Raw genomic sequence first — 15,323 nt, 5'->3', positions numbered from 1 at the left:
TGCACATGCTTAGAGCTAATGGTTGAAGTTGAGGCAAATTACACTGCAATGTCAGCACTCTTAGTAGATGTCTATTTAACAAAAAGTTGCAAGAAGCCTCACTTAATCCTAGTTCAGCTCCTTCCCTTCCATAATATCCATACTAGGTATCTTGTTCAAAAACCTGGGATTTATTCAATCTTTTTGAAAAAACTGATATGAAAAGACACATCTTCTTAAATTCTCAAGCTGACTTCTTTGGTTTTAAGTTCTCTTCACTCCAAATTCATCTGAGCTGTCCCCATTCCACTCATCTAGTACAGAAATAGTAAAGTCTCATCCCCACACCCACATCATTTGGAAGGAAGAAAGCAGAATTAGCATCCAGGGGCTATGAGGATTTAAGAAGTTAACCTCATGGATCTTCTTAAAATTGTAGCACATGATAAAAAAGTATCTCAACACACAAATTGTCTACCTTTTAAGGTATTAACCTTGTTAAAAAGGATGCAAGGATACATTTTCTGACAAAAAAAAAAAATCTAGAAGTGGTTTTCAGCTGTGTTATAATCTAAAAACACACTATATCACATTTTGTCTTCGTGCCCCCAAACTGATGGATAAAGTCATTAGCACTTCATTTCTATCCTGAATCATAATATGTTCTGTTATTTCACTCAATGGCTTGTTGAAAACATAATATTGCAAAGCATTTTATGTCTGCTGGTTCATAAATGCATGAACTGCTGCAAAAAAGATGAAACAATAAAGGAGGGTTGTTTCTGCATCCAGAACAAGTTGTGTATTCTGTACAGAAAATTAAAACCACCTGTACATTGCCAGTGCATAAGGTCTGTTCCCTTCTCCTCTCTCCAACAAACAATTAAGACACTGTAATTTGTTTCCCAATCTCGATGAGAAACTTTCCATTACTTTGTCTTCAAACACATGCAATTTCATTCTGCTAGCTAGAAGCAAACAACAAGTCGCCATTTCAACCTGCTTTTCCTGGGACGGCCACTACAAAGTGCTTTTAATGACTGGGGTGAAAAAATTAAGTATGCATGGAGAAGAATCAAAACAAAACAAAGTTAATACACTTTTACTGGCAAGATGTTCACTTAACACAATTCACCAAAGAAGTAAAGTTATGGTCACATGCTATCTGATAAAAAACATCACAATTAACTGACCACCTTCCACCTGTTTACATCCTTTACTATTTAGTAAGCCAATTCCTGCAAAACAAAATAGCTCCAATCAAATTATATAAACAAATATAACAGCCTGAAAACTTAACTTGGACTTGAATTATAAAGAAACTACCTGAACTATCAGATCCTCCTTCAGGGCTGCCACTCGAATACATTGTGGCCAGTTTTCCATCCAAGATAAATCTGAACCATCCATTACTACCATTAGATAGCTCCAGGGCTGCAGCATCGCTCCAGATATACAGGCAGTCCCTTCCCCTAATGATTGACCAGTCTCTCCAGTGATACGGTTTACCCTGTTGCAGTTCTTTGGCATCCTCCTGTGGTTCATCCTCCTGTAACAAAATTGTATTAAAACAAAATCCCCAACCCATTAAAAAACACCAAAGCCAACAAAAAAACAACACACAAAACACAGACATTTTAAAAAGGCTTGAGGAGAAAAAGAATTACTCAAACTGGAAGTACAGGAACTATACTACTTCTGTCTGTAAAATGTATCTTTAAAAATATTCTTTAATACAGAAAGATACTTTTAAGAAGTTTCCTTTCAGATACAGATTTATGTACTCAACAATAACAGCAGCCTACTGACTGGGACATCCAACTCTGTTCAAAACTTGTATTGTGAGAAAAGAATCACAAAATGGTTGAGGCTGGAAGGGACCTCTGGAGGCCATCTAGTCCAAACCCCTGCTCAGGCAGGGCCACCTAGAGCCAGTTGCCTAGGACCATGTCCAGGTGGTTTTTTAGTATCTAAACACAAAAAAAAAAACCAACTAAAAAAACCAACAACAATAAAAAAAAAAACAACAACAACAAAACCCAAAACTACAACCCCAAAAAAGCCCCCAAACAAGCCAAAACCCACACTAAAAAAAGCTTAACTATACACTTAAGGCTTAACTATAAATCTTAACTGAATGGATCACAGAAGTGGTCTGTTATCCATTCAGTTCATCTGAGCAGTCAGTAATATGACTGTTGGAAATTGGTAAATAACTTTAACATGCACTTATGGTTTTCATTATGTAGAAAATTATTTTCTTTTTTATATTTTAATATATTCCATAACTGCTTAAAATACCTGCAATTATTTGATACATATATTTCATTATTTGATATACTGAGAGATGCACTCTGTTCAGAAAGAATTCATTTCGTTTAGCAGCCATTTTCAAAACACCAGACAAAAACAAGTGTCAATCAACTTGACCACAAGTAAGTATGAATAGGAAAACTCAGCAAATAATAACGTGCTAATAGAAAATGAAATTACAGAAAACAACAACAAAACAAAAACAATTGAAACAAGTGGTGTACAAGAAGCATTAGTTTAATAACCTAACTACCTTCCCCTGGACATTTTCATAATAATGAAAATTCTACTAGTAGCGTTGGTTTTACAGGAACAAAAAAAGCTATCAATTCTGTACTTACTTTCTCAGGTTTAGACTCCTCTTCATTTTCATCATCAGATGACGGCCCCGCCAAAGTTGACACTTTACTAATTACACCAAGTCTAGCCAGTTGGTCTAGAAAAAGATCACCACCTTTATCCACCAAATCCCTTATGATTTGCAACGCTAGCAAATGGCCATCATCATCATCCTGTAACACATTGGGATGGAAAGGAAATAATAAAGGAGATCTCTTTGCTTAAAAATATCTTTACATGCTGAACAAGCAGTCACAGGTGGATGCTATAAACACTTTAGGGTTAGTTATTAATAAGTAGGTGGAATCAATGAGCTTAACCCCCTTTTTTGCACTGGTTTCATACAAGGACAATGTTTTCTTTCTTCCTACCTCTTGATCAAGAACTGTAGCTGTTATCTCGACCAGTATCGTGGGCAGATTGTGGCCAGCATCAGAGTCACAAACCTCCTTCAGCAGCGCCTCAGAACAAAAATGTATCATTTTTCTAATAAGGGCAAGACTTGCTTTCCTTTAAAAAAAGATCATAAGGAAAAGAAAGATTCTTAAAAAGATAAAACAAGCAGTAATCAAAACAACAAAAAGGTTCAAGATAAAACTGCTTTTGCACTACATTTATGCATGCTTTCAAAACAAAAGATTTCTTTCTTTAAACAAGTTCCAGTTCTCATTACTGGAACTAAAATTGGTTATTAAGTCCTAGATTATCTCCAAGAATAATTCACCTACTGATCTTTTTTGACTCTACAGCACTTTGAGTCTAACATTTTTCTCTCCTCAACCCTTCTCCAGGTAAACCTATTTACATTCTGTCTTTATTCACTTTAGTGATGGCAATTCACTTCTGCACACTTCATCTTACTCCCAGGTATCCGGCCTTCCATTTCTGTCACATACTTCCCATGTTTTTGTGAGACCCCTAGAGTTTTAAAGTCTAAAATTACCATTAGATCATGCAGCTTTCCATATTAAGAACTACAATTAATTTGGAAGCCAATCAGTTCTGTATGGGTAAAGCTGAATTTTTATTTGACTGACTTTTAAAAACATGATTTACCTAATGCATAAAGAAAACTTTAAAATACAGAGAGCCAACTATTTCTTTCCACAATCTGCAACAACAGTTAATCATGCACAGATTGTTAACATAGTTTCTTCTTTCCTTCATTTAAAGTGACCTAGTTTAAGCTTCCTATCATCAGTTCATGTAGAGTCTCTCTCCACTAGAGTCCCTTTTTATCTTGTATTTTCACCCCTCAAAGTACTTATAAACACTGGGAACACAAATAAGAGATTAAGCAAATCTCATATTTGTAGTGTAAAAGGCTGAGAGGTTATGGTCAGAGCAATTTATCACAACCATTATGCCACCCACAGTATTCCTTTTTAAGTACTAAATTAGATTATGTTCTTTAGTTCTCTCAGTTAGAGGCATCTTCTCCAGTTGATTAATGCTTAAGCTGTTAAGAAGCCTTCTAAAACCTTATAAAACAGCTTTTTCCAGTCTTTCTAGTTTTCCAATGAATGTATCTTGATACCACTTCATTAGTTTTCCTCTCCTAAATTAGTACTTTCATTATAGTGGCTACAAACAGCTGTAACCAAATACACAGTATATGCGTCTGTACGAGGTACCATATGAACACAGTATTCTTTCATCATGCTACTATAGTCAAGAGTATGCTTCTCTCTCCCACTTGTGACTAACTAACCATATTTTTTCCAAGACATCACTTCCCCAGAAAGGAAAAATTGCTACTTAACATACTACGTAAAAATTAGACTTGCAACACTTTTCAAACCACCACTTCCATTCAAACAGACTATTTTTACATGTCACTTGCATTATTTAAGCTTTTAGGTGTTATAATTTTTACTGAAAAAAAATCCACCTTGGCTGTTTTAACAGAGTGTATTAAGAAATTCAAAATATGCAGGGAAATTGTCTATCATGTCTACTACCTTATTGAAGGCAACATAGTTTGTTGAAATGTTTGTGCAAACACAGGCAGTAATCTTTTCAAGTATATGGGTGCCATTTCTGGATCTCCTTTGGGTTCATTACATTCTTCCTCATCCTTGTTTGCATCTTTCTTTTTCTTCTCATCTCCTTTGTTAACAGGACACATCCAGTCCCCTAGAAAATATTTTTTTCCCCAAAACGTTTAATGGCAAAAACCAACCAACCAAAAAACCCCTTCAAATAAATGTAAGAGTTTTCTTTACTAACATCTAAGTACCTGAACTGGAATATGCATTCCTAAAAAATATAAAAAAAATTTACACGTACAAGACTTCTTGAAGAAAGCTTTGATAACAAGTACCACCAAAGACCACTAATAGGCCAAACTCAAAGTCGTTAAAGTGAACTAAATATGAACGCATAACCACCTGTGGCTCCAGTGCTACAAAAGCCTCATGAACAGGTAAAGTGCAGTCCCCTTGTAGAAAGAAAGGATGGACAGAGAAGCTGCCAAGGCTGACATCCTCTGAACCCACAGCAAAATCCCAGTCTAGCCCCTTTCCACAGCTGAAGAACTGGACCATTGGCACTGCTCGTGCCCAGTCAGCAGTTTCTTCAGTAATCCCCATTGCTTAAGAACATGAAAACGTTAAGGTTTTCATACGTCCTTTGCAGGTTAAGGAAGGTTGGTTACAAAATACTATTTTTTTAAATGAATCTTAATAGAGTAAAATTCTAAAATTGAAGTACTTAACATATATAAGCATTCCCGCTAGCAAGGGTATAGGATTAAAAACCGCACTCACCTGGAGACTGAAGAATAGCTACTACTTCACTGTGCCCCCTTTCACGAGCTTTGTCTAAAGGAGTTTTCCCATCTTCATCTCTCAAATCAGGGTTTGCACCATGTCGTAAGAGAGTCTGAAAACAAATATTTTTAAACATAAAAAAACATTAAGATTTGTTCTTCCAAAGTAGTAAACATGTTTTTCCATACATCTTTCCTACAGTTTTCTCATGTTTGTAAGCAAAGTTAGAACATTACGTGCCTTTTATATCTGTAGAGCTAATATAAAACTACTTTTATTCATTACTGTCCTGTCATAAGAAAAAATTTGCATTTTGATAAACACTGGAAAGAACATGTAAATATTTGACAGTGAACATGTTAAACATATTGCAAAGACATTTTGTACAGAACAAGGCAAAAAGTCAGTATGTAAGACTTCCTAACACTGTCAGTTTAAATCATACCTTTGCTACCTGAGGTCTTCCAAAACACGCTGCATAATGTAGTGAGGATGACCTCTGACCTCTGTTAACATCAGCACCCCTTTCACAGAGAAATTCTACCTGTTAAACAAGAAAAAGAAAACTAGGTTTTTTTCATCTCCTTCTTTACATAAATAACCTAAGTTTTTAAGATTCTGTAAAATACTTTACCATTTCCTGAGTTCCAAAAGCTGAGGCCCAGTTTAAAAGAGTTTGTCCTACATCATCCATAAAATTTACCTCAAAAGCTGAAAGATACAGTTAAATAAAATAATTAAAGCTCACAGAATTATAAATTAAACTTCATCAGTGTTCTTTAAATAAATGGTAGGTCTTAAAAAAAATTAAGCATCCTCAAAAATTCTAGGGAAGCATTTATGCCCTTAATTGCCATAATAATAATAATAATAAAGCATAGGAATTATTACTATCAAGACCTGTTGTGTATTTAACAACATACATGAACTTGTATATGAAGAATTTCAAAGTACTACCGAAGTATTTGTTATGACACAATAGATTATAAAAATAAAAAGTTACTTTATCTCATTCTCTTTTTCAGAGTATTTTTGCTTACCTCCTGTGTCAATAGCATCTATTAGTGCATCAGTATCCTTACTGCGGATGCAATCTATCAGCTGCCGATGAGAACGTTCCCCAGAACTATCCAGTCTTCGCAATCCTGGGATTCTGCCTGTAGATCCAGCGCTGGATTTTGGCAGGGCTTTTCTCCCTTCGAACAGTAGCACCAAAAGAAGATCTACTAACCGCATGGTATCCAGTACACATCTCTCATCACCCTGCAACGCACTTTCTATAGAATCTGGAAGTTCAGATCTTAGGAGATCCTGGAAATAATTAAAAGTCTGAACAATAAAAAATATACAGGGCTTTAGAAAATACTATCAGAACTGGGTTTCATTTCCATGTGAAATGTTTCCTTTTTTCCCCTCTTTATAAATAACCTACGTGTATGTGTGTATATATACAAAAAATAAAATCTATAAATCTATGTATCTATAGATAAAATAGCAACAAAAATCTTGCATATACTGAAGTACATGAAGGGAAAAACCCTACGAGAACAAATAGCTGTAGCGTAAAAGGATTTCTTACATGTGTTACTACTGGAGAGCCTCTACACAGGGTTGACAACAGGCTTACAATGGTTGACACCTGATTACTTAATTTAGAATCTGCAGCTGTAGATGGTGCTCCAGTGCTACTCCGTCCAGGTTTGCAAGCTGAAGATGGTCCTAATGCTGTCCCACCAGCAGCTGCCATGCGAGATAACAACTCCTCAGTTAATCCATGCTTAGCTAATGGAGCTGGGTCAACTCCACGCCGTGTGAATCTGTCAGCTAATGAAGCAAAGCATCTCAGAGCTCCATCTGAAACCTAAGAAAGAAGTGCAAGAGAAAAGATGAAACATCTGTTACTTAAGATGAGAAGGTGTTAAGGGGATATTCACAAGAATACAGGACACACAGAAGAAGCCGATTTCCCCAGATTCCCTTCAAAGTCAATGGATGAAGGAGATAGGCTTTTTAAGCCAGAAACCTACAGTTGGAACTCAACAGTACTCTGAAATGCTCACTGAAGGATTGTATCATGTTGGGGTTCCCCCCCCCCCCCCCCCCGATGATATACAGAAATCAAGGAAACTATTTTCTTTGTCTGAAGTTCAGCATTGTCAGCATCTCCTTAACCATATGAGCAAAACCCCAAACCAATCTAGAAAAACACATTTAATAATCAAATTGCCAAATTAATAGATGTTGGAAGTGTATTTTTACAACAGCTTTTAGTTACAGATGTTGTTCTTACAGGAAACCAAACTATTTATAATCCCCACTAGCAATTGTCCATTCTGACAATACAGTTTGGAAAAAACCAAAACCAACCCATGGCTTGGTATTGAAATACAGAGTGCTTAACCTTCTGGTTGTTCTGATATCAGAAACTGTTAAAGCAGCTTTCTCATAATAATAATAATAATAATAATAAAAAAAAAAACCAACACAACACACACACACCACCACACCAAAACAAAAAACCAAAACACCAAGAAAATGCCTTATGAGGTTTTACTTTCTAACTTTCACACATTTACTGAATGTCAAATTTGTTCCTCAAAGGACAATGAAGATAATTTAAAAATTTCTTTACAGTTTTATCTTCTTTATCCATAGAATATATAACATTCTAATATGTCATAATTTTATATTTATAATTAATATTATGCTAATGTTACAATATGTTATATTAATTTGGTGCTTTCTATTAAAAGAAATACTATCAAACAAGCCATTAGCTGAGGCACTAACTCAGATCTCCCAAAGTATTAAACTGACAGTGAAGTTTGATAGTTAAAGGTTTTATTTAAAGGTCTACATACTTCTCATAAGTAAAAAATTTTTCAGTTGGACCAAGCCTAAAAATAGAACAAACTGGGAAAACCAAATTTTACCCTTAGATAATCCATATTGTCCACTGAGCACCTGACCCAGGGATATGCAAGTATTTTTGTGACAATAAAATACAAACTCCCAAATTTAGGTTTGTCACTAAAGGGAGAGGGAAGAAAAAAGAAAAGAAAAAAAAAAAAAAAAAGAACCAAAACAATGACTCTTAACAATCTGTCAAAAAAATACTGCTGGCCAACTGCCCAGGAAAGGATCCAACTTCTTTTCATGTCGGTGTTGAAAAGAAAAGGAGGTTTTGCCTTTAACATTTCTCTCATCTATACACTAAAAGTGACTCCATCTTTCAGATCAGGAGGTTTGCACAGGGATATCAAGATGAGCTGCTTCTGGCACATTTGCCTTCATAGATGTGCAGTAGCAAACCAGACTGGTGTCAAGAAATAGTAAAAAAAACCACCCCCACAAACCAAAAACCCAGCAATACCTCTTCTTTACCAAACTCTAAATTACTACAGTTCTTACTCCATGAAATGTCATCAACTTCTAGTACAGCCCATTTTCAAAATGATTGTCAGCTGTCACATACCAAGGGCTTAAATACAGTTACTCATCAACACACAGAACAAGATTACAGTATCAGCCAGACTTCATGAAGTTAAATCTCCATTAAGTTTGCAAGGACTTGAAAAACAAAGTTTCTCCTGAATAAATGCAAAGCATGTTAAACTTCTGGCATGGTCCCTGCGTGCCGAGCATTCTGATTTATCAGTACTCTTTTGCAAGGGATTTTTCCTTTAACTTGTAACGGTTGCTACTCATGTCCTCTGGCACTTTGCTCCAGTTCTTTGACAGCACGATGGGTAAACAATTCTGCCAATCTTTATGTAATCTGTATATACTTTATGGATTTTTACCAGAACAGCTCTGTCAGAAATACACAAGGAAGGTTCATCTTATTTAACACACCGCATTAGTGGCATCAGTTTACAATGCAAGAGAGTACTGTGGAAGGTATTTACATTTCTTCTCACAAACTGCAAGTTTAGTAGAAAGGTTAAAAAAACCAAACCTATAGATAAGCTGTTCTTGGGCCACATTCATCTGGTATGAACTCTTCCCTCAAGTGGTGTTACTAACTAGTGGCCCACACAAAAAGTGACCAAATCCAATAGTGTAAACGGATGGGCGAGGGGGACGACAACAAAACTTTACAAAAGAAGTTACTGCGCAAATCCATAATACACATCAACATTCATTGTAAATCCTGAGGTTTGTTTCACACAAAACACATTTCTGAAGGATACAGATTTACTTTCTACATTTTACAAGGACTACTTCATCTCAAGTTAATAAAAGTACAATAAAGAAGTAGTGCTACATCTATAGTAGTACCATTTAAGCTGGCTTCCAATGTAATATTTTAGCATTGATTGTGGATGTTTTTATTGCTTCTCTTAGCTTGGCAAAAGTAAAACAAACCAAATTGATTTTTGTCTCTTATTTATGCTCAGTTTAACAGTGACTGAGGTGCAGACATAGAACAATAATTACTTCAGAAAGTATTTTAAAATGCGCTGAAAAAAATTACAGGATATTTTTCGATAGTTTTCAGAGGTTAAATAAGATCGTATTCACACAATAGTGCTTGAAGTCAAATGCTAAGCAGTATTTTTATCCTCTTGTCATCACAAATGTAAAGGAAACTACCATAACATCCAAATATAACAACTACTATGTAAACATATAGTTGTGGAGGCTATATAAAAATATGTAGCTGTTCGTTTAATAAACATAATGGAAGTTAAATTCACAGCATACTGAGCCAACTATTACATTACCTGATGGTCTTCATGTTTTAATAAACTAGACAATGATTCCACACAGATCTCTAATGAGGAATCCTGAGGCTCCATTTTGCCACAGAGTCTGGATACTACAGCCATAGCTGAATGCAAAGTATCTTTATGAACAAGGTGTCCGCTGTCACGAATGAATGTCAGAACACAATTCAACCCTCCAGCTTCAAACACAGCTCCTGACTCACGGGTACAGATTAATTCTAACACCTATGACAAAAAGAAATTTAATCAGAATGATGTACACATAAAAAGTCAGTTATTTGTTTATACCCATCTACAGAACTGGTTAAGAAAATGAAGCAACAGAACAAAAAAAAAAAAAGCCCTTCTCTTCCTCAACACCCAGAAGGGGCCAAAGCTTCCAGTAAGCTAGTAGTTACAGTTTTCTTCAAAAATACAGGAGCAAATACAAGAATATCCCCTAATAGCATGGTCATAACAGATGTTCGTGAGAGACAGCTACATAACAGTATCTTTTCCTGGGAGAATTAGGTCTTTGGATAACACACAACGGAAAGCCTGAAACGTCCAAGAGTACTGTTACTCCAGTACTTCAATAATGTACTTTGGAGTAGGCTAGAACTAGTACATAGAATATACATGCATGAAGTCTGATGCCATGGTAATCAATGACTCAAACTATATGCTATCACATGGCCATGAGTTATACTTTAAACAAGACGTTGTAAAATCTTGTACATTGTTGTAAATCTTGTAAATTTTTCTAAAAAATTTCACAGGGGTGCAGAGGAGCTGTGTCTCATGCTACTGAAGAGACAGCAGACTTTTTTTTTACAGCAGCTAATTTATCTGTATCTGGAGCAATTCTTCCTTCCCTTTTTAGCATAAAACTAGCCCTTAGCATTCTAGTCATGCAAGATAAACAGGAAAACTTTCTTCTAGTATTTTTTTGTTTCTTTTTCTATACTTTTTCTTTTAAAGGAATCTCAGCTTTGAAGAGCACCAGACTAACAGTAAAGATAAGCAGCATCACTGGCATGTACACTTTTATCATACTCTATGTTTCTGCTTCACATATTAATAAAATAAATAAGATTAGAATATGAGGAAGCTTTTCAGAAACAGCAAATTTTCCAACTCCTTCTTAGAAACAGAAGGTTCTTCAGTACACATACCTTCACACACTGCTCAGCCAAATCTCTGCTCGTTCTGTTGTTAAGTTCAACAACTACTAAACGATTACAAAGTGCCTTGATAGCGCCATCAACTCCCACAATCCTACGGGTGCATTCGGCTGATACATCCAGATAATACGTTATGGCACGAGCTGTTACTTCCAATACATTGTCTGGAGCACTTTCATCGAGAAAAATTTTGCACAGTGCTGGTAAAAAAGTTCGAGGAGGGCATCTGCAGGAAAAAAAAAATGCAACACATTACTAAGTTGTGCAAGTTTCTCTACGTTAAGTAATTTCATACACTTTCCCACTAACAGATCAATGCTTTTCATGCTGACACGATTTGCTTGATTAGTTGGTTCAGAGTATTGATATAGTTGGTTCAGAGTATTCATTTAGAATGCTAAGATGCGGGCATCTCATACACACCCCAAAATTCAAATCAGCTATCTGAAGAGATGCTGTATTAGGGAAGGAAACCAGCAGAAGAAAAAATTCTTTAAATTTTACAATCATACATGGGAAAATTTATCCTCTTGGGAAATTATGTTAGGAATTAACCTCACATCATGAAACAGAATGCATTTTTTCTTAATAGAGCTTCAAGGTTATAAACATTCTCACTTGTCTTTTTATCCTATTTCAGCTTACACCCACCCCACCCCCCCCGCCTCACTCTTTTTCTCTAACCACACTGAGAACATATTTAATTCATTTAGCTTGCTTCTATTGCATTTTCTCTTCGTATCCATGCCTCAGTAGCCTCTGGCTCTCCTCCTTATTGTTAGCTTCATTTCCATATGCAAGGTCAGTCAAGAACATCCCCACAACTTCAAAACAAAATAAGCAAGCTGCAACAGTCCTCTTCTATCCCTCTGACATAATAGGATACAAACCAGAATGGATGGTCATAACAATGCTTTTCACTATTATGGCAGCTATGGTTAAGACTGATTCGGATCAAAAGTGCTAAGACATGGAGCTATACTTTAAGACAATTTGTCTTCCAATAGCATACTTACTCAGCAAAAAATAACATAATGATTGTTCACTGCAGTAGTAGAAGACTTCCAATGTGGTAGTGAGGAATAAACTGAAGGGCATATATGCTATGAGAGTAGTCAAAATAACCAGATACCTCATCCTTAGATGTAGGAGATCAGACTGAATCTACAGGAGGCAAATATTGCAACTTTTTTTAAAACTAGCGTTTTGGTCTGCAAAAGAAGACCTAAAACTTTTCTAAATCCAAAAGAGAAAGAACAAAACCAATAGCACACTTTTTGGTCTGGAAGACAGGTGAAGTACACGTTGATGAATCATTCTGAAGACCAACCCAGAGGTCATTCAGTATCCCGTCTGGTGCATGCAGTGACTCATACAAAGGCACCAAATCCTGGGACAGCAAAATGCTAATAGTTTCCTTGAAGATCTGGCCATGGTCTATGAAGTAATTAAATAATACTGCCTGACAAATAAATACATTACCCAATGATTCTTAATTACGTAAGTTAATAACTGAAGCTTTGATAAAGCTAAATCGCATATTTAATACTTGTATTAACCTATCCAGCCTATACTGTCTGTTGTTCTTAAGAAATCTGCTATTTAACTCCACATCTTTCTTAAGTAGAGTTTACACAGTAACTTTGCATTTTAAGGACATTATCCACTGAAAAAAAAAGTCTGAAATTTGTACTCATTATTAGATGACTACCATACAATGACACAAGAAGCATTTCAGTACATAAAATTTAAAGCAGACAGTGCTAACTGTTCTAGTGGTTTGGTGTTGGATCTTTTACACTGAATTTTATGCAACAGCAGACAGATCACTAAAACATAGCTATGAACAGTGTTCTTCAAATATTATATTGCAAGAAAAAAAAATATACCGATAAACACAAATCTTAAAAAACCAACCAACCAAACAAAAAAAACCCCACCAAAGCCACACACATATAACCAAGTAGAAGGTAAGGAGCTCCACTGTCTCTGTTGTAATACTAGCAAGTAGCAGTAAAACATTCTTCTCAGTTTTCCAAAGACAGCAGCAGCAGCAAAAACCCTGTAGATTTTTGCAAGGAGTTAAAAGCAATAGTTAGCAAATCTAACATTTACATTTTTTTCTATGATTTAACAGTTTACAAAAAGACAGAGCACAAATGGAACTTGGATGTATTTTTTGAAAATGGAAATTTAAAAATCTGGAAGAAATCCATTCCTGTCCTTAAAACACCTGTCCACGTGAGCCAGTTACCCAGCAGATACAGCAAAAATACAAAGTTACTAAGAGCCTATCATTTATATTGAATTCTTTGCCAGCACACAAATGCCAGTGCACTGTATCAGCAATGCTCTTCTTATAAGAACACAGCTCACTGGCAAAAACTTAAGGTTTTAGTTTTTTTTTTTTTTTAAATTACTTTTTGCCAGAACCTCTAGCTACATTAGTCAGAGACCATACTTTTTCAATTAGGAGGCAAATAACAACCTCCACTTGCTGTCAGGACATTTGTTTTCTGACTTAGGGGAATGATTTCCAGTCCTCCAATAAGGAAACCAAGTTACATCATAAGGTTTCAGGAAAAAAATAGAGGTTTGTCACACACTTAACCTGTGGGAATTACTTGGTTCTCAAAATAATAAGCTACCCAGACTTCAACTAATTTTGTAGATTATGGTAATGCATGTGGAATTCCTATAAAAGCAGTAATAACAAGAACTTTGCTTGTTCTGAAAAAATAAAATTATTTACCCTTTCTGAAAATAGCAACTGATCTAATTTTAACAACAGCTTTCACAGAAAATTCTTTCAAGCTACTTCAGCCTCTGAGCTCTCTGTACTTTGTGCTTGTTTCTTTTCACAGTTCGGTTTTGGTTTTTTGTTTTGGTTTTGCTGGGTTTTTTTTAGTTTTGTTGGATATTGCTAGTGAACGGGAAGTTGAGAGCTAGACCACACCATGCAGAAGAGACAGCAGAAATATTTTATAAAGATTTATTAAGGACAATAATGAAGACTGAAGAGAAAAAAAGAGGGGGAATAAGCAATGCTTAAGCTTTAATTTAATGCTAAGGAATCAGTTCTTTTTCCCCTCCTTCTTCCTGCAGCAAATCAAGAATCAATATACACAAAAATCACAGGCTTGAAAGTAAAACATAACAAAACACACCGGCTTTGTGGCATGAAATTTTATGCACTACCCACTCCAGTACACACAAATTTACTGCAAACTAAAATTTGTGATGCATATTATCTTTAATATTTTTTTCTTTTAAAAAGTTAATTCATCATATTTCAATGCAGAATTCATTCAATAGTTTTAAACAGTTGCCTGTTCCCTAACAACAAAAGAAAGTCTAGCCTTCTAATTCAATGCTCTGGACCAACTATAAACTAATCTAACAAATCACATAGCCAATGCATAGTAAAAAGATGAAAACCAAGACGGTTTATGAAGAAGCATCAGTCATACAGCGATGCATATAAAGATAATATAAAGCTTGATTGTTATTACAGCTCATGCAAATTTAGAAGTAATAGAAGTGTAAACTTCATTTTTCTCAGACACTGTTACCAGGAACATGGAAGAAAAAAAAAAAAAAAAAAGAATCAAACCAGAATTTTTGTGTTTGTCTCCAAAACAGCAAATCACAGTTTCTTATTATTTTAGCACACAAGATGTACAGTTGTGTTATCTTCTTCCCCTCACTTCTCTCTCAACTCAATTTGGTTCAAGTTCTACACAGTACAGTAATACAAATTAAGTTATTATCCCGAAAGTCATACCAGGCAATAAAATGCATGCAGAAGTCCAAAGTATTTCTGAGGAAAGCAAAACAGACAGACCTGGATTCTATCAGCCCTGAGTCTCTGCCAGTGAGACTGTCAAAAAGTATTTTTATTATTGTTTTATGAACATTGCCTTAACAATCTTTTATATACAGCTACTACTTTTCCAGAGAGGTCACAGCTGGCAAGAGATCCAACCTGTTTTTTCAAGCCCCAAAGGATGATAGCAACACTGACACTG

General features: G+C 35.5%; 1 protein-coding gene across 8 annotated transcripts in view; it reads right to left on the bottom strand.

The window, feature by feature from the left end:
* HECTD1 (HECT domain E3 ubiquitin protein ligase 1) overlaps positions 1 to 15,323 on the bottom strand; it is a 64,670-nt gene that overhangs the window by 34,116 nt on the left and 15,231 nt on the right. For 5 of the 8 annotated variants that reach the window (XM_082318521.1, XM_082318528.1, XM_082318526.1 and 2 more), the window contains exons 3-13: positions 11,287 to 11,521; positions 10,130 to 10,357; positions 6,982 to 7,263; positions 6,443 to 6,731; positions 6,037 to 6,113; positions 5,848 to 5,946; positions 5,400 to 5,514; positions 4,593 to 4,767; positions 3,003 to 3,141; positions 2,634 to 2,804; positions 1,306 to 1,528 (exon numbers count right to left, since the gene is read on the bottom strand). In XM_082318521.1, the coding sequence (XP_082174647.1) occupies positions 1,306 to 1,528; positions 2,634 to 2,804; positions 3,003 to 3,141; positions 4,593 to 4,767; positions 5,400 to 5,514; positions 5,848 to 5,946; positions 6,037 to 6,113; positions 6,443 to 6,731; positions 6,982 to 7,263; positions 10,130 to 10,357; positions 11,287 to 11,521 (2,033 nt within the window). The remainder of the gene's footprint in view (positions 1 to 1,305; positions 1,529 to 2,633; positions 2,805 to 3,002; positions 3,142 to 4,592; positions 4,768 to 5,399; positions 5,515 to 5,847; positions 5,947 to 6,036; positions 6,114 to 6,442; positions 6,732 to 6,981; positions 7,264 to 10,129; positions 10,358 to 11,286; positions 11,522 to 15,323) is intronic. The other 3 variants (XM_082318524.1, XM_082318525.1, XM_082318527.1) reach the window with 1 other exon arrangement.

Source organism: Platalea leucorodia, assembly GCF_965183815.1.
Source record: "Platalea leucorodia genome assembly, chromosome: 7".
NCBI lineage: Eukaryota > Metazoa > Chordata > Aves > Pelecaniformes > Threskiornithidae > Platalea > Platalea leucorodia.
This window is presented reverse-complemented; position numbering and strand designations above follow the sequence as displayed.